We start from the raw sequence: 22,026 nt of genomic DNA on the forward strand, positions 1-22,026 counted from the left end.
TCGATAGACGCAGAAAAAGCTTTCGATAAAGTACAACACCCATTTATGATAAAAACACTCAGCAAAATGGGAATAGAGGGAACATTCCTCAATATAATAAAGGCCATTTATGAGAAACCTACAGCCAATATCATACTCAATGGACAAAAACTAAAAGCTTTTCCACTAAGATCAGGAACAAGACAAGGATGTCCACTTTCACCACTCCTATTCAATATAGTATTAGAAGTTTTGGCCATAGCGATCAGACAGGAAAAGGAAATAAAAGGCATCCAAATAGGAAAGGAGGAAACAAAATTGTCACTGTTTGCAGATGACATGATAGTGTACATGGAAAATCCTATAGACTCTACCCAAAAAACTGCTCAAACTAATTAATGAATTTGGCAAAACAGCAGGATACAAAGTCAATATCCAGAAATCAAAGGCATTTTTGTATACAAACAACGAATCAGCAGAAGCAGAAATCAAGGAAAAAATCCCATTCGATATAGCAAAAAGAAAAATAAAATATCTGGGAATAAACCTAACCAAGGAGGTAAAAGACCTGTATGCAGAAAACTACACAGCACTGAAGAAAGAAATCAAGGAAGACACAAACAAATGGAAACATATACCGTGTTCATGGATTGGAAGAATTAACATCATCAAAATGTCCATACTACCCAAAGCAATATACAGATTCAATGCAATACCTATTAAAGTACCAATGGCGTATTTCACAGACATAGAACAAACACTTCAAAAATTTATATGGAATCATAAACGAGCCCGAATAGCAGCTGCTCTTTTGAGAAAGAAGAACAAAGTAGGAGGGATCACAATACCTGATATCAAACTGTATTACAAAGCCACTGTAATCAAAACAGCCTGGTACTGGCATAAAAACAGGCACATAGACCAATGGAACAGAACAGAGAGCCCAGAAATCAACCCAACCCTCTACAATCAATTAATATTCGACAAAGGGGGCAGTAACATAAAATGGAGTAAAGATAGCCTCTTCAGCAAATGGTGTTGGGAGAACTGGACAGCTACGTGCAAAAAAATGAAACTTGAGCACCAACTTACACCATACACCAAAATAAATTCAAGGTGGATAAAAGACTTAAATATAAGCCATGACACCATTAAAGTCCTAGAGGAGAACATTGGCAAGAAAATCTCAGATATTCCACGCAGCAACATTTTTACGGATATGTGCCCTAGAGCAAGGAATATAAAGGAAAGAATAAACAAATGGGATCTTATCAAAATAAAAAGCTTCTGCATGGCTAAAGAAAACAGTATTAAATTAAAAAGACAACCAACTGTATGGGAAAACATATTTGCCAATGATACCTCAGACAAAGGTTTAATCTCCAAAATATACAAAGAACTTACACGACTCCACTCTAGGAAGACATCAAACCCAATTAAAAAATGGGAAAAGGACTTGAACAGACACTTCTCTAAAGAGGACATACAGAATATCCAGAGACACATGAAGAGATGCTCAATATCGTTAGCTATCAGAGAGATGCAAATTAAAACCACAATGAGATACCACTTTACACCAGTCAGGATGGCTATAATAGACAAAGCAACAAACAACAAATGTTGGAGAGGGTGTGGGGAAAAGGGGACCTTAGTTCACTGTTGGTGGGACTGTAGACTGGTACAACCATTATGGAAAACAGTATGGCATTTTCTCAGAAAAATAAAAATTGACCTGCCTTTTGACCCAGCAATTCCACTGCTGGGATTATACCCCAAGAATCCTAAAACATCAATTTCAAAGAACCTATGCACCACAATGTTCATAGCAGCACAATTTACAATAGCCAAGAGTTGGAAGCAACCTAGGTGCCCATCAGTAAATGAATGGATCCAAAAATTGTGGTACATATACACCATGGAATTTTATGCAGCAGAGAGAAAGAAGGAGCTACTACCTTTTGCAACAACATGGATGGTACTGGAAAGCATTATGCTGAGTGAAATAGGCCAGGCATTGAAGGACAAATACCATATGATCTCACCTTTGACAGGAAGCTAAAGAATAAAACAAACAAGCAAACAGAATAAAAACAAAGACGCTGAAATAGAGAACAAGTGGGCAGCGACCAGAGGGGAGAGGAAAGGGAACTTAAGGGGAAAAAGGGGGAGGGATTTTGAGGAACAAGTATGAATGACACAGTGATGAGGACTGGGGGGGGAAGAGGAGGGAGGGGGGAGACCGGGCGGGGGGGGGGGGAAGAGGGAAAAAAATGTACTTGAGAAGTAACTAAATAAAAAAAAAAAAGTCAGGCAGAGGAAAAAAAAAAAAAAAAAGAATGTTACATAAAACATCCTTGTACTCTTTATCTACATTTACCTATTGATATCATTTGGGTCCATTTGCTTTATTATTTGCATTCTCGTACTCTGGTTTTCTCTTACGCTCTTTGTATAAAATGCTTGTAAAATATTTATATTTTAATATTTCTATTGTTGGTATAATACTGGAAGTCTGAGTCTATACAAATTTATCCAGTTTATAAGGTTCTTGGTTGTTTTCCTCCAATCCATATTTGTATCTTCCTTTTTTCACAGTGAATATCCTATTTCCCAACAATATCAATTCATTTTCTCAATTCTATCATACATTCAAAATTGTTTCAGCATTGCTTCACCTATTTTACTACAAAAAACAAGTGTAAGAATAATTCAGGATATTTGCAGTTCTTCTTGGCACCCTACCAAAGATGGAGGGAGTGTGGTCAAATACTGTCTATAAATGTATTGGGTTCCCCTCACCTCCCACTGTAGCTCCAGTGTTGTTCTTTTATTCATTTGAAATATAGTTGGGTTCATTTGTTTCCATTTGCTAGTCCTATTTTTGTTGATTTAATTTTTTAATATGTAGGATATTAACATGTTTTCAAATGTCACAACTAAACATAAAAGGCGTACTTACAGAAGTGTCACTGCTCTCCATGTTCATTCTACCCTAGTCTTCTCTACCCTTGCAACTTTCCAACTTCATTATTTTTGGTTATTCTTTATTTTTGTAGAGTCAAATCTGTGTATATTTCCCCTTCTGTCTTATATGAAAGGTATTATACTGTATCTGCTTTTTACAGGTTGCTTTTTTCACTTAATAAGGTCTCCTATATGTCATTTCTTATCAGTCATAGAGTTCAACCTTGTTCTTTTCCTGGATGTATTGGATACATTGGATGCATGTACCATAGTTTATTCATCTGATTTCTTATGTTCAGGCATTTAGTTTTCCCATCTAGAAATTAGAAATAATACTGCAATTAAAACCTTGTGCATTTGTGTTTTTGTTTTGTTGGAGTGAAATGGTATATCAGGATAAATTTCTAGAAGTAGAATTATTTAGTTGAAGGATAAATATATATGCAGTTTTGATATTGCCAAATTTCCTGCCTTGGCTATTATAATCTCCCCCATCCCAAGCAATGTATGACAGTGCCCATTTCCCATGGCCTTGGTTCAGAGTATGTTGTCAAGCTTTCAAATCTTTTTTCAATCTGATAGGTGAGGAATGGTGTTTCAGTGTACTTTTAATTTGAGTTCTTATCTTGACTACTATATTTTCTCTTATCTATGTTGCCATAGTAGCTGGAGTATACCTTAAAATTCAAAGGTGCTCCTAAACAATACCTTTTGCTTATATTTGGCCATTCATTTCCTTTGTACAGACTAGGAATTTTAGTCAGCAGAAAAAGGTTGATCTTTTTCTCTGAGCGGGGAATAGAAACTTACTCATAGTTGAACACACACACACATGAACTTTCTTGGACAGCTGTGCCTTTAAATTTTTTTTCTTTTTCTGTTGATAATTCTAGGTTGGCCAGGTTCATGGTGGATTGATGGGAATTATTCAGAGAGCTATGGTCAAGGCTTGTCCACATGTCTGGTTTGAACGCTCAGAAATGAAGGATCGACACCTGGTTACTAAGAGGTGAGCAGTGACATTTACTCATTATGCATTGGTGTAGCATAAACTTGGCTTTCCTACCCAAGAGGGCAGATCAGTGCCCTCTTGGGGGTTTAAAGCTAAAATATGGAGCTCTCTTTGTGGTAGGGTTTTTCTGATGTATCACCTGTCTCATTTTTTAAAATTTTAATTTTGTAGAAATAGTGGGATATAAAAAGAGATTAGAAGGCCTATCAGTTTATTTTGTGGTGATTTTAGGTATGGTCCAGTTGCTGAATTTTCAAAGTTAAAAATTACTATCTACAGAGTTAAATAATTTTTTAACTGTTTGGTGAATTAATAGACTATATAATTAAGTAATCAATAGGTTGATTGGTTTCTTTTTTTAAACATATTTTATTGATTATGCTATTACAGTTGCTCATTTTCCCCCTTTACTCCCCTCCACCCTGCACACCCTCTCTCATCCACATTCCCCCCTTTTAGTTCATCTCCATGTGTCAACTTATAAGTTCTTTAGCTTCTACATTTCCCATACTATTCTTGCCCTCCCCTTGTCTATTTTCTACCTACCATCTAAGCTACTTATTCTCTGTACCTTTTCCTCTCTTCTCCTCCCACTCCCCTGTTGCTAACCCTCCATTTGATCTCCATTTCTGTGGTTCTGTTCCTGTTCTAGTTGTTTGCTTAGTTTGTTTTTGTTTTTGATTTAGGTGTAGTTCTTAATAATTATGAGTTTGCTGTCATTTTACTGTACATGTTTTTTGTCTTCTTTTTCTTAGATAAGCCCCTTTAACATTTCATACAGTAAGGGCTTGGTGATGATGAACTTCTTTAACTTGACCTTATCTGGGAACACTTTATTTGCCCTTTCATTCTGAATGATAGTTCTGCTGGATAGAGCAATGTTGGATGTAGGTCTTTGGTTTTCATGACTTGGAATATTTCTTCCCAGCCCCTTCTTGCCTGTAAGGTCTCTTTGGAGAACTCAGCTGACAGTCTTATGGGAACTCCTTTATAGGTGACTGTCCCCTTATCTCTTGCTGTTTCTAGGATTCTCTCCTTCATTTTAATCTTGGCTAATGTAATGATGATGTGCCTGGGTATGTTCCTGGGTGGGTCCACTTTCTTTGGGACTCTCTGAGCTTCCTGGACTTCCTGGAAGTCTATTTCCTTTGCCAGATTGGGGAAGTTCTCCTTTATTATTTGTTCAAGTAAGTTTCCACTTGTTGCTCTTCCTCTTCCCTTCTGGTACCCTTATAATTCAGATGTTGGAATGTTTAAAGATGTCCTGGAGGTTCCTAATCCTCTCCTCATTTTTTTGAATTCTTGTTTCTTCATTCTTTTCTGTTTGGTCATTTTTTTCTTCCTTCTGGTCCACTCCATTGATTTGAGTCCCAGTTTTCTTCCCATCATTCTTCGTTCCCTGTGCATTTTTCTTCATTTCACTTAGTGTAGCTTTCATTTTTTCATCTAATTTGTGACCAAAACCAACCAATTTTGTGAGCATCCTGATCACCAGTGTTTTGAACTGTGCATCTGATATGTTGGCTATCTCTTCATCACTTAGTTGTTTTGTTCTGGAGCTTTGATCTGTTCTTTTATTTGGGCCATTTTTGTTTTTGGTCTGGTCCCACCTGTTACATAGTGAGGGGTGGAGCCTTAGGTATTCACTAGGGCGTGGCAACTCACATGGCTGTGTTGTGGCTGTTTGTGAGGGAGGGTTCTGAGAGGGAACAATGGTGCTTGCTCTCTGCTAGATTTCAGTCCCTTCCGCCTCTTCCACCAAGCAAACTGAGCCCTTCTGGTGCTGATTTCTGTGTGCATGGGCTTGTGTACGGTCTAGAAACCTGTGGGTCTCTCTAGCAAACTCTCCTGTGAGGCTGGGAGTCTCTCTCAGCACCTTAACCCCCACAAGTGTTTTCAATTGGTGTTTTAGGCTTTATTTTCTTTGTGCTGGAGCCCTGGGTTGTGCAGTCTGTCCCACTCCCCAGTTTCGCCTGGTTTATCTGTGCACGAATGTGGGACCACCCAGTTTGTCAGCTGCCCTGTGGGCCATGCCTCTTCACAATCCACTGCATCACTGGGTTCTCCTGCTGCCACCTCTCGCCCGGGTCTACCATTCACTGCTTTTTGCCATGACACCTTTCCAATGGGCTGTCCAACTCCACCCCTCCTACTAGTCTGGATGAATGTGTCTATTTTAACTCCTTGGTTGTTGACTTCCATACAGTTCAAGTTTCTATCAGCACTGGTTGTTTTTTTGTTTCTAAATTTTTGTTGTCCTTATTTTAGTTGTGGGAGGAGGCACAGTGTGTCTACATACACCTCCATCTTGGCCGGAAGTCCAGTTGATTGTTTTCTGCCTAGAGACAGAGCTAATCTCTTTATGAAACAGGATAAGGAACCTCTGGTGCTTGGGTAGAGATGAACTACTAGAAACCTTTTTTGGGGAGCTCCTTTTTGCCTAAGGCCTTTACCTAAAGGCACTCTGGTCATTGCTTGTAAGCATGAAGGAGAGTCAAGCTGTTAAGAGTTAAATGAAAAGTACTTGCTGAAATCTGTTTAAGGTTAGAAAAACTATCCCCCATTTTGAGACTACTTAACAATGGGACACTCTTGGCAGCTGTAATCTCTGTACCTCAGCCTTACTAATTCTGGTGAGCTGTTGGGAATATAAAGCTGGCTGCAGGGAGGACAGGACCTAAGTCTGGAAGAATTTACATTACTCTCAGCTTTATTATGGTGCATAATTCCTAGAAAGTTTAGCCTGACACATTTAAGGAGCCTTCTACACTGAACGGCCATAGGCAGACAGGTCCAGCAATCAATATCCCCATTTTTCAGATGGGATAATAAAGGTACAGGGGGAGGAGCTGTAGAGCTCCTGTCACATGACTGCCTAGCATTCTTTTGTAAAGAGTGGTGGGGGGGGGCACTGAAAATTGCTCACTTTCAGATGAGAGAAACAGAAATAGTGCAGCTATGCTTATACTTTTTTTTTTAAGAAAGGGACCCCGTTGAATTTATTTATTTTTACTTTTTTTTTTTTAAAGATTTTATTTATTTATCTTTAGAGGGGAAAGGAAGGAGAGAGGAGAGAACTGGCCTGCAACCCAGGCATGTGCCCTGACTGGGAATCGAACCGTGGTTGCTTGGTTCCCAGGCCCGCACTCAATCCACTGAGCTACACCAGCCAGTATTTATTTTTACTTTTATCTTATTTCTTTCGTCCTTATTGCTGTGTCATTATATTTATGCTAGTAGTGTGTAAAAAATCCTAAAGAGGATTTCCATCTTTCTCTTTTTAAAGGTAGAATTCCTTTATTTTTTTTTCACAGACTAAAAGAACACATTGCTGATAAGAAAAAATTACCCATATTAATCTTTCCTGAAGGTAAGAGGGAGACTGCCTACCAAGGTATAATTGATAAGAAGCACACAAAGTGGGTGAGTAATTGGCATTCTTAGCCCGCATCCGCTGTGTTATGGAATGACACAGCCTGGTCTGAGCTAGTAATTCCCTGCTTCCTTGAAATCTGATAGAAGTGCTAGTACCTTTTTGATCTTAAAAGTCATTTCTGGGTAGTGAACTTAAGAAAGGTATTGACCATAACTTTTTCAAAGTACTTCTTTTAATATTACCTGTTGTGAAAAAGTTAAATCTCTAGAGTATTCAATAACGAAGTTTGTTACTAAACCTGTTTTGAACTGTCAAATTACTATTAAGCAGGAATCGATTTGTCAAATGGTAGTAAAATGTCTGTAATTTTGATATGACTTGAATAATTTAAATAATTTTGTATCAAAATAATTTCTTTTAAAATTTTGTTTTAAGAATATTCACACTCCCCTCCCATTTCCCTGCAGGAACTTGCATTAACAATACCTCAGTCATGATGTTTAAAAAGGGAAGCTTTGAAATTGGAGGAACCATATATCCAGTTGCAATTAAGGTAAAACAAATTCCCCTCTTCCCCTTAGTAAAGGGCAGTTGCTGGGTAACTTTATTTGGATGTACTTTCAAATGAAAAGTCTGTGAGAATAAGGAGGAATTGTGTGTACACTTCACTCAGATTCACCAGTCGTTTACGTTTTGCCCCATTTGCTTGGTCTTGGTCGCTGCCCTCCATTGATATGTGTATAGGTAGATACCAGGGGACTTACTGTGGACACAGTCAGTGATGAGCAGAACAGGTATTATCCCTACTTTTATCCTTCCAGTAAGTGGGGATACAGACATTTATGAGTCATGTACTGGCATATGTCACTAGTCTGGCTCAAGTAAAGTCTTATAAAAATTTTTTTTAAACTGTTGTGTAAATCAGCCTGTTGTTACAGTGCTCTGGGAATTTAGTCTGAGGAGTTGGCTGTACTGGTTACCTTTTTGATCATTTCTGTCAAGCAAAGAAGCTTCTCTTTTTCGTAGGGTTTGGCCTGCAGCCTTGAAAACATTGACTTGGAAAAGAGAAGCCACCACATAATTCATAACTGGGTTATATTTTCTTTTCTTTTTCTCAGTATAACCCTCAGTTTGGTGATGCATTTTGGAACAGTAGTAAATACAACATGGTGAGCTACCTGCTTCAAATGATGACCAGCTGGGCCATCGTCTGTGATGTGTGGTACTTGCCTCCTATGACCAGAGAGGTATGCCATAGATAATAATGGCTGGTCTTTGGGGCTTTAATCAAATAAAGGCAAGAACACCTTTACCTGAAAACTGGGGTGTCTCCTTTCCTCAAATCTGCTAGAACTGGACTTCCTCTCTGCTTTCTCAGCAAATGAGTCATTTAAAAAAATCTAGTTCTCTTCAAATCAGGCCATTTTATATTCTGAGACTCTTTTCCATAGTAATTTTTATAGTTGTTATTACTTTATGATACCTACAGATACTATGGAACATTGTATCTTGGATAAGAGAATTATAAAGAGCGTAATATATATGTGTACCTAGTAAGAAAAAAGGAACAACCAGGACTGCATTTTCTTGATAGAACAAATGATATTTTGTAGGATTGAGACTTATACATATTTCAGCTAGAATGTGAATTTTATATGATAAAATAAGTCTAAGTGATTTTGAGACATTTTAAGGCATTATTTGAAAACTTTGTACCCAGGATATACTTGTAATTGATTTTCCCAGGAAGGAGAAGATGCAGTCCAGTTTGCTAACAGGGTTAAGTCTGCTATTGCTGTACAAGGAGGATTGACTGAGCTGCCCTGGTAAGAATTTTTTCAGAAGTACTGTCACTTTTTTTTAATTAAAAAAATCTTTTAATAATGTTATTTATTATGCTAGTTAGCTGGAGACTTAGCTGTCGGTGACAGGGGTTTATACTACATAACAAGGGCTTAAATATGGTAGAAGCATATCCCTTTCCTTTAAACATAGGCAGTTCAGGTTGGTATACCAGCTTGTTCTGTATAGTTCTGCCACCCTCAATGCATTTGTACTTTCTGGTTTGAGATGACTGCCCTAGCTCTGCTTAGTGTGTTCAGCAATGGCTCGTGGGGAGGAATTAAAGCAAGAAGGACACAGCCTTGTCTTTAACAGCACAGTGTAGAAGTGTGACAGGTCACTAATTATGCCACTAATTTCTGCAGTGAAAACCCACTGTGCTAACTAACAAAGCCTGGGAGAGTGGGAGATTAAGATAGCTGAAGCCTTATGGTAGCTTCTGATTAAATGCCTGCCTGACCACCCCAGAGTATGAGTTCTTGGTTAAGGTAATGACTGGCCCCAAAATCAAGGCTAAGTTTAAGATAGGTGAAGACTAACATTTGTATATTATCTAAGCTGGAATGTGTGAAATATCATAAAATGGCAGGCTTCCCAGTGCCCTACTTTATAATGCCTTAATTTACAAATGCCCCAGTGGTCCATGTTCATTATATAATTGACTTCCTCTTCCTCGTTAATTGTTTTCTGTACTCCTTCCCCCTTATCTGATATTCCAGCCCTGCTCCTATCCTGAATCCATTATGAAAAGCTTAGAGCTTTGGTTTAGCAGCCTCAGACACCAAGGAAAGAAAGTAAGCTTTGAGAGACAAAAGCAGTCAACCACAGGACAGGCTCCCAAATAGATTGGCTTAAATGAAATCTGTCAAAAATGATCCCCATAAATTAAAAAATTTTTTTTATCAGGCCATATACAATTTTATAATAAAAGGTTACTGTTAATTACCTGGCCTCTTCTTTAAAAAAGTTTTCCGGATTTATTTGTCAGTTACTCATTAGGTTTGAATTAACATGTCTGGATCAGTTTTCTTCTAGATTAAGTGAAAACTTAATTATATCATCTTAAACTGGCTTAAATATGGCTGCTGCATTCCTTAAGAAGTAAGATTTGCTGCCATTGGAAAGGAAAACTGGGTAAACTTTGAAGTCTGGAGGGGTGGCAAGTCACAGATGAGGTGCTTAGAGCAGTGTGAGGTTTACTGGATGCTTTGGGAAGGGCAATTGCATAAAAATTACATCAGATGCTCAAGGGCAAATGTTGCTAACTTCAATTTTTTTGCCATTTTTAGCCTGGAATTCAGGAAGGAATGGCCTTTCTCCTGCCTCTCCCTCCCTTCCTTAGTTTTTACTATTCAGAATTCAAGTAAATGCTATGGTTCAAGGCAATTCATTTGGATAAAAGAGGGTTTTGTGAACAATTGTGGAGACATAAAGACACTTGATAACCGAGGAAATGTTCTGCAACTGACCCACTGGAAGATTTGTGGCCTGATGTGTGTTTTTCAGTTGAGGACTTACTCGTGTACTGTCTTAGGCTTACTTGACTCTGGAGGCTAGAACATCGCAGTGGTTTCAGACAGGAGTCTCTTTGTAGGTCGAGTTCTGTCTTTATGAGTTCACTGGCTAACCTGTGATTTGTTCATCGTTATCAGAGAGTACTTGGTAAGCATCCGTGCTTAACTGGGTTGAAATGAAACAGGCACAGTATAAAGTAAGCAAGTTCTCAGTCAATGCTCACTTAGGAGTTACAAGGAAAAATACTTGATTAGAAGAGAGTGGCCCCCGGTAGTCCAGTCTCCTCTTTGCTCTTAAAATTTATTGTTTCTTTGTGTTCTCCAAAGAAAGAAAGGCATGCACAAAGTCCTTATAACTGAGGCAGGTCTGTGTTTTCACTACCTGGAGAGAGTTTAAAGACCCACAGGCTCAGAATTAAGGAGTGCTGCTTACATAGGCATTACCTATCAGTTGAATGAAACTTACTATTATTTTGTTTTACTCTGAGTCTGTTTCAGAATACAGAGGACTTTAAATACTTGAAATATGGTGCTGTGAATGAAACTAGGTAATCATAGGACTAGATTTCAGTAACACTTTCACCTATTTGTTTATTTACTCACACATACTCACTACCCTCACCATTTCTTATGTGCATATTTTAAATTGCCTATATGGTTTTCTAGTGAGATAGAGATCAACTAGATGAAAAAAACAACAATAATATTTTGCTTTCTTTGTAGAAAAAGATAGGTAACCAATTCTAGTTTTAATGCAGTTTTAATACGTATTCAGTAGAGCAACCCCTAAACGAGAAACTGAGTGAAGACATTATTCTTTATTTTAACCACATCTTAGAGCGATTGTTTCTTTTTCACAGTGACACATCTCTGCTAAGTGGTGGAGTGGAGACTGGAATCCAGGTCATTGGGCTTTAAAAAAAACTATTTATTTATTTATTCTTAAAAAATATTTATTTATTATTTATTTAATCCTGTGTCTGTCACACACATGCCCACTTTCTGCTTTGCTAGGAAAGAGGTGTTTAACTGTGTAACAATTCCTTTCCCACAGAGGAATGCCACAACTGCCACCATCAGAACAGCTGCAGTCCAGCAGCTGTGGAAATCATTTGGCTTTCACATTCCAGCATTCTTTGTCCTGGTGCTGACCAGTCACGGCACTGTACAGCATGTACTAATAGGTAACCCTTATAAATCATTGCTGGGATTATCTTTTATTTGTTTGCCTTTCTATTCCCAGGGATGGTGGGTTGAAGAGAGCAAAAGTGAAGGACACTTTTAGGGAAGAGCAGCAGAAGAACTACAGCAAGATGATTGTTGGCAACGGATCTCTCAACTCTGAATTGGACTGATTACCACACTGGAGATAAAGCTTCGCCTCCCAAAATGAGCCCTTAGGAATGGAATGGTGTGGGGCTTTTTTTTTGGTGGGGTGGGGGCATTGTATTGTTATATTGTTTGTATTTTTATTGTTAATCTTTTCTACAGGATGATTGTCTCTACCTCTTTGTGCCAGAGGCAGAACTCAGTGGTGCCCTTTTGTTGTTAGAGCATTAGCCTCCCTAGTGGTAAGGTAGTGGACTGAGTTTAACAGATTCTGCCTTTTGCAAGATGATTATGTCATTGTTGATTGAATGAAATGTTTGTATGGGGGTGGGTGGTGGGGGAGTGCTTTAAAAATACTTTTGGAATCCTTTTGTTTGTAATCATTATAAGGTAATTCTCAGAATACCCCAAACCCTTTTTTCATGATTAGCTTTCTCATACCCTTTCCTTCCACTTTCTCAATCGCTTAAACAGTGGGATGAGGTTTACATCATAGTTATGTTCTCCTGCAAGACTGAAAATAAAGATGGAGGAAATGTTTAGGAGAAACAATTTTGTGGCCATCTGATTTGAAAGCTGAAAGGAAGTGTAAATATTTTTTATTAGTGTGTTAGGAGATAAATACCATTTGGTGAAGCTCTACCAAAGAGAAGTGAGTCCAAGTTACTGTATGAGTACATTTATTTATATGTAGGCTAGTTGCTAATAAATACATTTAGCCAGCAACTAGTGATAAGGTTTTTCATTTTCCATGTTTGCATGCTAAATATCTGTACCTAGTGCTTCTCCCAGCTTCTGTAACCAAACACATTTCAAATAGGAAGAGCCTTTTAGGACAACAAAAGAATCACATGTTAGTGTCTTCAGCAGTAGTATGGATGAGTGATGTGTGTGGCATTGCCCCTTACCCTCTACCGCTTTGTAGTTTATTTCAGAATTTTTCCAGTTTCTTAAACAGAAAAGTCAGTGGTAAAATTACCTTTTGGAAACTGAGCCTTATATTTTTTAAAGGGGAAAATGTTTCCCAACTCACAGCATAAGCAATGTTGATAGCAATATAATGCCATCTTACACTCTGAGAGTATGGTATCTCTTCTGGTAACCATGTACAGAATGTGAAACTATCTTACAATGAATATAAATAAATTCTATATTTCTAAATGTGTTTTGTATTATTTTCCCTTCACCTGTGTTATCTTGTGGTTTTGGGTAAGTTAGATTCTTATTACAAAAAGTGATTGTTTTTCATATTAAAGGCATAAATTTCATTGGACTGGGACATCTGGAAAATGAGAGTATGAACTGCTGGTTTGAGTTTGCATTATTTTTTTTAGTCTCATTATCTGGATTTTGGCCCTGCGGACTCTGTCTTAAACAGAGTCACAGTAACTGACTGTTAGATATAACAGTTAGTTATAACGGAGTCAGTTATTTTGCAGGTGAAACTTGGGCAACTATCTTTTAATTGACTTGGCATAGCAGTATGAGTAGAGATTCTTATTTAATTAGACAGATTTGATCCCAAAGGAATATTTGCAAAAAGTTTACCTTCCTGGTTACTGTGCTGTTCTAAGTCCCCATTCTTCTTGCTTAACTTTTGCCTCCAAAACTCTACATGGACTGATCTTAACTAAAAATCAGCAAATCCAAATATGTGTGTTGGGATAACTCTTTTGTCTTATTTATTTCTTCTCAGAAAGAAGAGTTCCTTTTTACTTTTCATATTCAATATAGCTTGAATTAATAAGTTCATTTTACTAATTATCCCACCCTCAGAAAAGCAAGTAAAATAACTAACAGCTGCTTTGTTTGGATACTGATAAAATATGTCTTTCCAGGAACCCCATTGAAAACAATAATACTATCACATATTCACTAGAAAATCTCATGCCATGTCAGGTAGAAATCTTGTAGGTCTTTGACTCACACAGCTAGTTTTCAAGGTGTTTGAGGAACCACCCTGTACTGAAAACATGCTTTTAGAAAATAAGTACTGCTCAGATTTAGCTTGTGCTTCCTAGAACTCCTTATTTTATACCCACCTTAGAAATATTGTGCCCAGAGTTTAGTTAGTCCTGAGTCTTTTGTAACTGTAACTGAATATCAAGGGTAAGCAAGATTTGATAGAAAAATCCCATTAGATAAGACCTTTCATCTAACCCTTGTACACATTCATTTATTGAGTTTGAGTCTTCAGGTTGCCTTTTAAAGTTTCAGTTTTTTGCCCTGTTGCTGTTGACAGACATCTGGTTTTAGGAATTCCCAGGGTTTCTGAAATACCATGGCACATTCTGAGACCAGATGCACAGCCATGTATGAAATAGTAAGTGCCCTCAGAGCATAGGGAAATAGTCCTGGATCATAATCTGTGCAAAGAACAATCTTGAGGAAAGTTTTCCTGTATAAGCAGACTTGCCAAAGCATATTCAACTTGGTGATTTGCCATTATCCCTTCAGTGCCTGTGTCGTACTTTGGTCATTCTGTTGATATCTTCAATGACGGAATGTAGTTTCTGACGGCTGGTTTCTCACAACTACACATAATGTATTGTGGTCATGAGGTCATGACCAGAGTAGCACTCAGTCTTTTATCTGAAATGTGGTATTATTGACCTAAAAGATTTTCTGCTAGATCTGAGGAGGTCATGGTGGGAGATAGGGAGAGGCTGGGATTTGGGATTGGTTCTAAAAACTAGAGACCTTAGTAAGCATTTTAGCAAAAAACTTGTGCTTGTATTTTTTTTAACTCTGGTTTCTAGTGGGTTGATACTAGCAGTATTTGGTATTCTTTTTTGGAGTAATGGTTAAGATGGTGAGATAAGGAGTCAAGGATGGTTTTTTAATTGTGGCTCTAGCACTCAGTGGCTTTGACAGTTTATTCCTCTGATTTTCACTTGCTTTCTTTTTGTTTAGAGTGAAATTATAGAATACAGTCAAACTTCTGTTCTTGAACGTCTTCCATCTTTAACAAGTCAGTTCTTGACCAAATTGTTCACGGGGGAAAAATGTCTCAAACAAAACTTTATTTCTCAACCTGACAACCCTTTCGTGCTGATACCTGTATGATCAGTCACGTGTCTCTCAGGTGCTAAACAAAGGAGATTCCCCTTTCCGAACAGCCTTCTGGAATGAAGAACCAAGGTTGTGCTGTACATTCAACTGTGCATGAAAGTGTGTAGGTGCACTTGAAGGGCGATGATAACAGCAGATACCTGCATGCTTGTTTGTTGCCCAGGCTAATAAGTAGAACATGACTACACCATGGAAGGTATGAAAAATCACAAATTGACTTATTATTTACAGTCAGTGGACAGTAGGGTTATTTTTAACTTTATTGTAAACATGCTGGTGTCTTGGTCGCATACTCTATAGTTTCTCTAGTTGGTATGTTTAGTAGGAATCAGGATTGGTACAGGGGAGGGTGTGAGCATATTTGCTTCAGTATAGAAACAGCCATACTGTTCTCAAAAGAAGTTGTATCATTTCATGCAACTTATAAGCAGTATATGAGAGCAACATTTATATTTAATATAATAACATATTTGGATTTATTTTTAATCTTATTTTGTGCTTTCTCTTCTATTTTTTAAACTTCTCTCTTTTTGCCCTCTTTTAGATTTATTACTTTTTCTTTATCCATTTTCTCTACTTAAATTGGAGGTTAATGGTCTTATTTCTGTTTTGTGGTCACATTATAAATTTCAACTTGCATACATATCAAAGTCCAAAACTGATCACTGCTCTTACACTCCTCCAGAATAGTACAGGGACCCTAGAACTTGAATTATAGTCATTCATTCCTTTCACTAGTATATATGATAATGTGTTTTTTAATTACCTGTGTAATCCTACAAATTGTGGACTGATATTTTTTTTACCAATTCCTGGAAGTTCTCAAATATTTCTTAAAATAATGTCTTTTAAAGATATGAAGTCTGATTAAACAAATGTTAGGCTTTGCCACTCTACCCTACATGTCTCTTAATTGTTATCTTTTTCATTTATTTGCTTCCCTAGACTTCTTTCCAGATAATCTTCAGCTTTACCATTTCACTAATTCTCTCTTTAGTTCTATCTAATCTGCTAATCTGCTGTTACATCTCTTCACTGAGTTTTTAATTTAAATTTTTATATTTCTAATTTATATTATTATATTTTATTCTTTTTCAAATGTGCTTATTCTTAAATAAGTTTTGAAGCATCTTATGCTCACTGATTTTTTATTTTTTCCAAAAATTCCAAAATCTTACCATCTTTTGAGGGTCTAAGTTTTTTTCTTTGTGGCTTCTCATTGATGGACTCTTATTTCTTTGTGTGTTTAGAGAATTTTCAAAATGATGTGTCATCCAAAGAATTTTATCTTCATTTGGGCCTTTAGAGCAGGAATCAGCAACTGATTCCTGCCCTCTGCCTGTTTTTGTAAATAGAACTGTTGGAAGACAGCCACATGCCTTTGTTAACTCATGGTCTGTTTGGTTTTGTACCACAACAGCAGAGCAGAATAGTTGTCAGTGACTGGGTGCAAACAAAGTCTAAAGTATTTACTCTGGCCTCTCACCTGAAATAGTTTGCCTACTTCTGCTCTATGGCACTATCAATCTGGAACCACTTTAACGTAAATTATTGGCTTGAGGTTTATTGAGCCATGTAAATAGTGAGACTGTAACTCATAAACCCCAGTGAGGGCCATCTTGTGATTTTGAATTCTCTGCATACTGTTTTTTAAATTTATCTGTGGTGTTGTGTTTGTATAGTTTGTTCCTTTTAATTGCCAAGTGGTTTTAAATCCTTAGGGGGAAGTTATTTTTCCCTTTCACTTGGCACTAAAGTTTTTAAGGGTTGACACAGACGATTTACCTGACTAGCATCTGGGAGTGAGGGATGGTTGGTTTTTACTTCTAAAAGAATGTTGCCCTTTGTGATTCCGCCTTCAACAGAAGAGTCTCTAGTTAGACTTCCCACCTTGGTCCAGCCTTCAACTTTATCTATTGTCTCTTAGGTCCTTGAAGTTCTGGAAACTGCTCCTCCGGTTTGTTTCAGCCAATGCCCTCAAGATGAAGGCCCACAGCTGGCCTCTGCTCTGCTTACCTCTCTAGGATAACCTAGCCTCTTCCCCTCAGTCTTTGGCCTGAGTAGTCATAGTCTTGCTAGTATATGGAAGCATTCAAAATAGTTTTTTTAAATTGTTTAGAAAGAGGGTGGGTATATATTGGTAGAAATAAAATTCTAGAAGGTGACAACATTAAAAAAGTTTCTCTGAGCCATTTATTTTATTTTATTATTATTTTTTAATTGACTCTATTCTAGATGTTTCCAACTGCCAACCCCCTTATCCCCACCTTTTGCCTATCTCCACTCAGCCCCTGCCCCCTCTTCCCTCTGGCCTCTCTGAGCCATTTTAATGTAAATAGTGCAAACTCTTCTTTAAAATCATAATTCTTAATTTGCAAACTCAATGCTCTTAGAATCATAATTGTTAACATGCAAACTAATGCTCTGCTGAAGAGATATACAAGGAGGATATGACTGACACTGTGAAAACTGTGAAATTCTTAGTATCTGTAGAGAATATAATAACCTAACAGAAAGAGGGCAGCCAAAAGCTGCTGCAAGTTCAGTGGTATTCTCATTGTAAGTGAGTGGCAGGTCGTCTGACTGCCCAAGTGTCAGCCTGGGCTGAGGTCCCATTAAGGTTTTGGATGGTGTTTCATGGGGGTCAAAAATCCCTCTAATGCATACCTCTTGCAGATATTGGAAGCCTATAGCAATTCTGGCAATTGTTGGCTTCTTGGTTGTATTTCAGGTAAAGATGCCCAGGATAGCTTTGAAACTAGAATCCTGTATATGTGCTCTATCCTGGTAAATTAAAATGTTTTGGATCCCTTTGAGTTCTAAGCTATAATTAGGGAATGGGGTGCCTGGAAGTGTGGGACCAAAGAGTCAGTCCCTGCTCAAGGTGAAATAGTATATGTATTTTTTAAAAAGTAAGTGAATTTAATTTTTTTGAGAAGTTTTAAAAACTGTATCCTTTCCCATAATAAAGAACATTCTTTCCAATTATAGAAACAAATTGGGAATCATAGGTTAGAGTTAGGAAAGTTTTCAAATTACTATTCCTCCAGTTTTATGAAGCAAAACACATATATTGTGTCTGCTATGTGTCCATTACTGTTCTGGTTCTGAGGGCACAGCAAAGACAAAGTAGCTGGGCTCAGGGAAACCCTCTGAAGCAGGCAGGGAAAAAAATTAAGAAACATGTTTTGCGCAGAACCATCTCATAGGTCTTTAATTTTTTCATAAAACCTGGAATAGTAAATACCTAAGCATTCTTTAGGAAGAGTTTATAGAAACACATACTGCTCTTATAGCCAACATCAATGGGATTGAGATCTGTGACTGGGAGAAGGGAGTAGTCTACCCTGACTGGTGTGGTTCAGTTGGCTGGGTGATGTCTCACAAAGTGAAAGGTTGCCAGTTTGATTCCCAGTCAGGGTACATGCCTGGGTTGCAGGTTTGGTTCCTGATCAGGGTATATATGAGAGGCAACTAATTGATGTTTCTCTCTCACATCGATGCTTCTCTCCTTTTCTTTCTCCCTCCCTTCTTCCTCTCTAAAAATACATAAATAAAATCTTAAATCTCCACGGAATACACACCTGACAGTGCTTATTGCTGAGTTGACTGAAAGTTTGACCTTGGTTAGGCCTGTTTATTATAGCAATCACCTTTTGATACTGACAGCCCTGACGTTTGGTTGTTGCTAAATCAGGAACAAGTGAAAGAGTTCTAGATTTCCTAACTGGAAAAAAATTTCACTGCTGGTAGCTTGTAAGGCAGGTTCTGAAATTATTCTGAAAAGTCAATTATGTTCGGGATGGGGCAAAGGCCACAACACCCTGTCCTATTCAGCAGGTTATATAGTAATTTGATTAACCAATAGTTGATCTATTAAACTGATACAGTTTAGAAATTTAACACATTTTATGAAATGCATATAATGATTCAGGCTGTTAGTTCTGAGGCTCTGTGCTGCTCAAGACAGGAACCTGCACTGTAGGAGCTTAGAATCTGGAAGTGGAGGCAAACACCACTAGCCGCAAGAGGATGTGGCAAGGCTTTTTTTTTTTTTTTTTTTTTTTGCCTAGGATCAAAGTGGGAGTTTGGAGAAGTGATGAATGCTGGGAATGGAAGAGTGTGTGGAAGGGAGGACATTTGTGGAGAATGAGTAGTGCTTTCTGGTGAAATTAGGAAAAATGTAGGCCAGTGAATTCCTTGTACTCTCTACCTCCTTACCTGCTTTTAAATTTTTCCATTAGCACTTATTTCCAAACATCATGCAACTCTCACCCAAAGGAAACAACAAGAATCTAAACAGGAGAAGGTTATTTATTATCACAAAACTATGTGTTTCTGAAATTTCCCTCTTTTTGTTTTCAGAGCCATTTATGCTTTCTCCACCATTGCTGCCTGAGCCCAAGCTATCATTGTCTCTCCCATGGGCTCCCGTAAGGGTCTTCCAACTGTTCTCCCTGCCTCTGCTCTTATTTCTAAAATAGTGTGTTTGGTAAACAGCAGCTCATGTAATTATTCTAAATTGTAATTGAATCATGTTACTTCCACCTTCAAAACTTTCCACTGTTTTCCCATCACACTGAGAATCAAATCCAAAATCCTTACCTCTATGTCCAAGACCTTGCTATGATTTGGGCCATTTGTCACCTCTTCAGCCTAATTTCTGTCATTCCTTCCCTCCACCGTCCCTAATATTCTGGCCTTTTTGTTCTGTTTTGAAGTCAACAAGGATATTCCTGCTGCAGGTTCTTGGCACTTGTTACTTAAGCTTAGAATATTCTTCTAGATATTTGTGAAACTCCTTTCCTGTTTTATTTGTTGGCGCAAGTATCCTCTCATTTGAAGCTTTCCCTGGCCATGGTACCTAATACATCAGCCCCTGTCACTCCCCATCTCCTTACCTGCTTTTTAATTTTTCCATTAGCACTTATTTCCAAACATCATGCACTTGCTTGTTTTATGCACTCCCCACCACATTGTAAGTTGATTTATATTTGCCAAATGAACATGTAAGTTTTTGATCATTCCTCAATCCTTTTTTGATGTCAACAACCTTGGCAGTTTTGAAAATCATGGTCCCATTATTTTGGGGCATGTCCTTTAATTTGGGTGGGGCATGTTCTTTAATTTGTGTTTTCGAGATTAGATCCAGTTATGCATTTTGGGGGCAGCAGTAAGAAGTGATAAGCTGTTCTCCTTTCATTGCATCCTATCAGGTGGCATATCCTTTTGATTTCTTCCATTACCGAGGATGTTCAGCTCTGGTACTTAAGGTGGTATATTAATTTTTATATTAAGGCTGTTATAACAAAATTCCTAGACTGGGTCAGTTAAACTACTGAAATTTATTCTCTCAAAGCAGTGTTGGCTGAAGTCCAAAATAAATGTGTTGGCAGTGTTGTTTTCTTCTGAGGCCTCTCTTCTTGGCCATCTTCTGTGTCCTTACATCATTGTCTGTCTGTCTGTTTTCTGGGTTCTAACTTCTTCTTATAAGGATGCCAGCCATGTTTGGTTAGAACTCACCCATGTGACTTCATTTTACCTTAATCACCTCTTTAAAGGCCCTATCTCCAAGTACAGTCACATTTGGATGTACTGGGTATTAGGGTTTCAGAACACAAATTTTGAGAGGACACAATTAAGCCCATAATAGATGGTGTCTGCCAGATTTTTCCACTGTAAACATTTTTTTCTCCTTTGTCAGTTAATGTGTCATTTCGAGTAAGATAATTTGAAACTATGTATCCCATTGCTCATCAGGCTTTTATCCACTTATTTATGATAGTATGGGCTTACAGTTTCCTATTTCATTTAAAGAATTAAAATTTATTACCATCATTATTTATTTGTCCCAGATTTGGTCTGTGGGAACCCCTTCTGGTTGGCCACTATGTCCTTTTGACATACCCCTATCATTTTAGGTCTTTGCTCATAGGCACAAGATGTTCCAGACTCACTTTTTACTTTCCCTGCCCCAGCCCTGAAATTAATCATTTCTCAAGGAAGCTCTGGTTTCTCTCTGTGGAGAATGGTATTTGAAGCCAAGATCTGTGTGCTAGGTGTGCATATTATTCCTGGGTTGTTGCTGCTCTCAGACCTTACCATACACATGTATCTATCTATCTATCTATCTATCTATCTATCTATCTATCTATTTTAAAATGATCTGTACATCATCATCATTTATATCTGTATATCTCTGTGAAAAACCATGAATTCTCCTCCATTTCCAGTCCAGTGCCACAAGGTTCACTTTACTTTTCTCCCTTTCTATACTTGTAAGTCCCTACTCTGACAATGAGAAATTTGGCTTGCTATCTTTGATACATTTGCATATTTGTAACCAGCCTCTCATTGCCTTTGTCACTACTCCCTCACAAAAATGATGTATCTTCCTAGTTAGTTTTTGTCAGCCCATGCTAGACCCCCCCCCTTCTACCAATACTTTTGTTACCTATTCAGGGGGGCCACTGCCTCTCATGGATGCCCTTTCACCCTGTGAGGCTTGACTTCCCACACCAGGCTGTCCCTCCCTAACACAGAAGTCCTCATCACCCTGCACAGGCTCCATCACTTCATTCTACTAGGGCTTCGTTACCCTGCACTGGGCGTCCTTCCTACATGGACATTCTTCTCACCTGCACAGGCTCTGACACCTTTTCTAGTCCACTGTGGCTTCCCACTACCAGCGTGGAGGCCCATGTTACTTTTTTCCACCCTCTACCTATGGCTTTAGGACTGAGTTGTTCAAGAAGGAAGAAGAAGGAGAGAAAGAAGAAGGGGGAGAACTATTCCTTTTTAAATTTTAAAAAATTTTTTGATTAATGTTTGCACAGTGTATGTATTTTCCGAACTTTTAATTTTATATTTTCATTACACACATAAATATAGTCATGTTTTCATTGTATCTGTGGGGTCTGCATCTGCAGATTCAACCA

The 22,026-nt window shown here is 37.9% G+C and overlaps 1 protein-coding gene and 1 non-coding gene across 6 annotated transcripts in view; one reads left to right on the top strand and one right to left on the bottom strand.

The window, feature by feature from the left end:
* The window catches only part of GPAT3 (glycerol-3-phosphate acyltransferase 3), a 107,124-nt gene extending 93,947 nt beyond the window's left edge, over positions 1-13,177 (top strand). For 4 of the 5 annotated variants that reach the window (XM_037152563.2, XM_053666337.1, XM_037152564.2 and 1 more), the window contains exons 8-13: positions 3,837-3,952; positions 7,270-7,325; positions 7,799-7,884; positions 8,450-8,578; positions 9,078-9,157; positions 11,931-13,177. In XM_037152563.2, coding sequence (XP_037008458.1) covers positions 3,837-3,952; positions 7,270-7,325; positions 7,799-7,884; positions 8,450-8,578; positions 9,078-9,157; positions 11,931-12,042 — 579 coding nt within the window. In that variant the 3' untranslated portion in view covers positions 12,043-13,177. The remainder of the gene's footprint in view (positions 1-3,836; positions 3,953-7,269; positions 7,326-7,798; positions 7,885-8,449; positions 8,579-9,077; positions 9,158-11,930) is intronic. The other variant, XM_053666338.1, reaches the window with a different exon arrangement.
* LOC119054623 (small nucleolar RNA SNORA41) lies at positions 11,662-11,794 on the bottom strand. Its single transcript, XR_005083552.2, has one exon. It is a non-coding gene; the product is annotated as a small nucleolar RNA SNORA41 (small nucleolar RNA).
* Positions 13,178-22,026: the final 8,849 nt, after the last annotated feature.

This window comes from Artibeus jamaicensis, unplaced genomic scaffold (assembly GCF_021234435.1).
Source record: "Artibeus jamaicensis isolate MK-2021 breed Jamaican fruit bat unplaced genomic scaffold, CSHL_Jam_final contig_452, whole genome shotgun sequence".
NCBI lineage: Eukaryota > Metazoa > Chordata > Mammalia > Chiroptera > Phyllostomidae > Artibeus > Artibeus jamaicensis.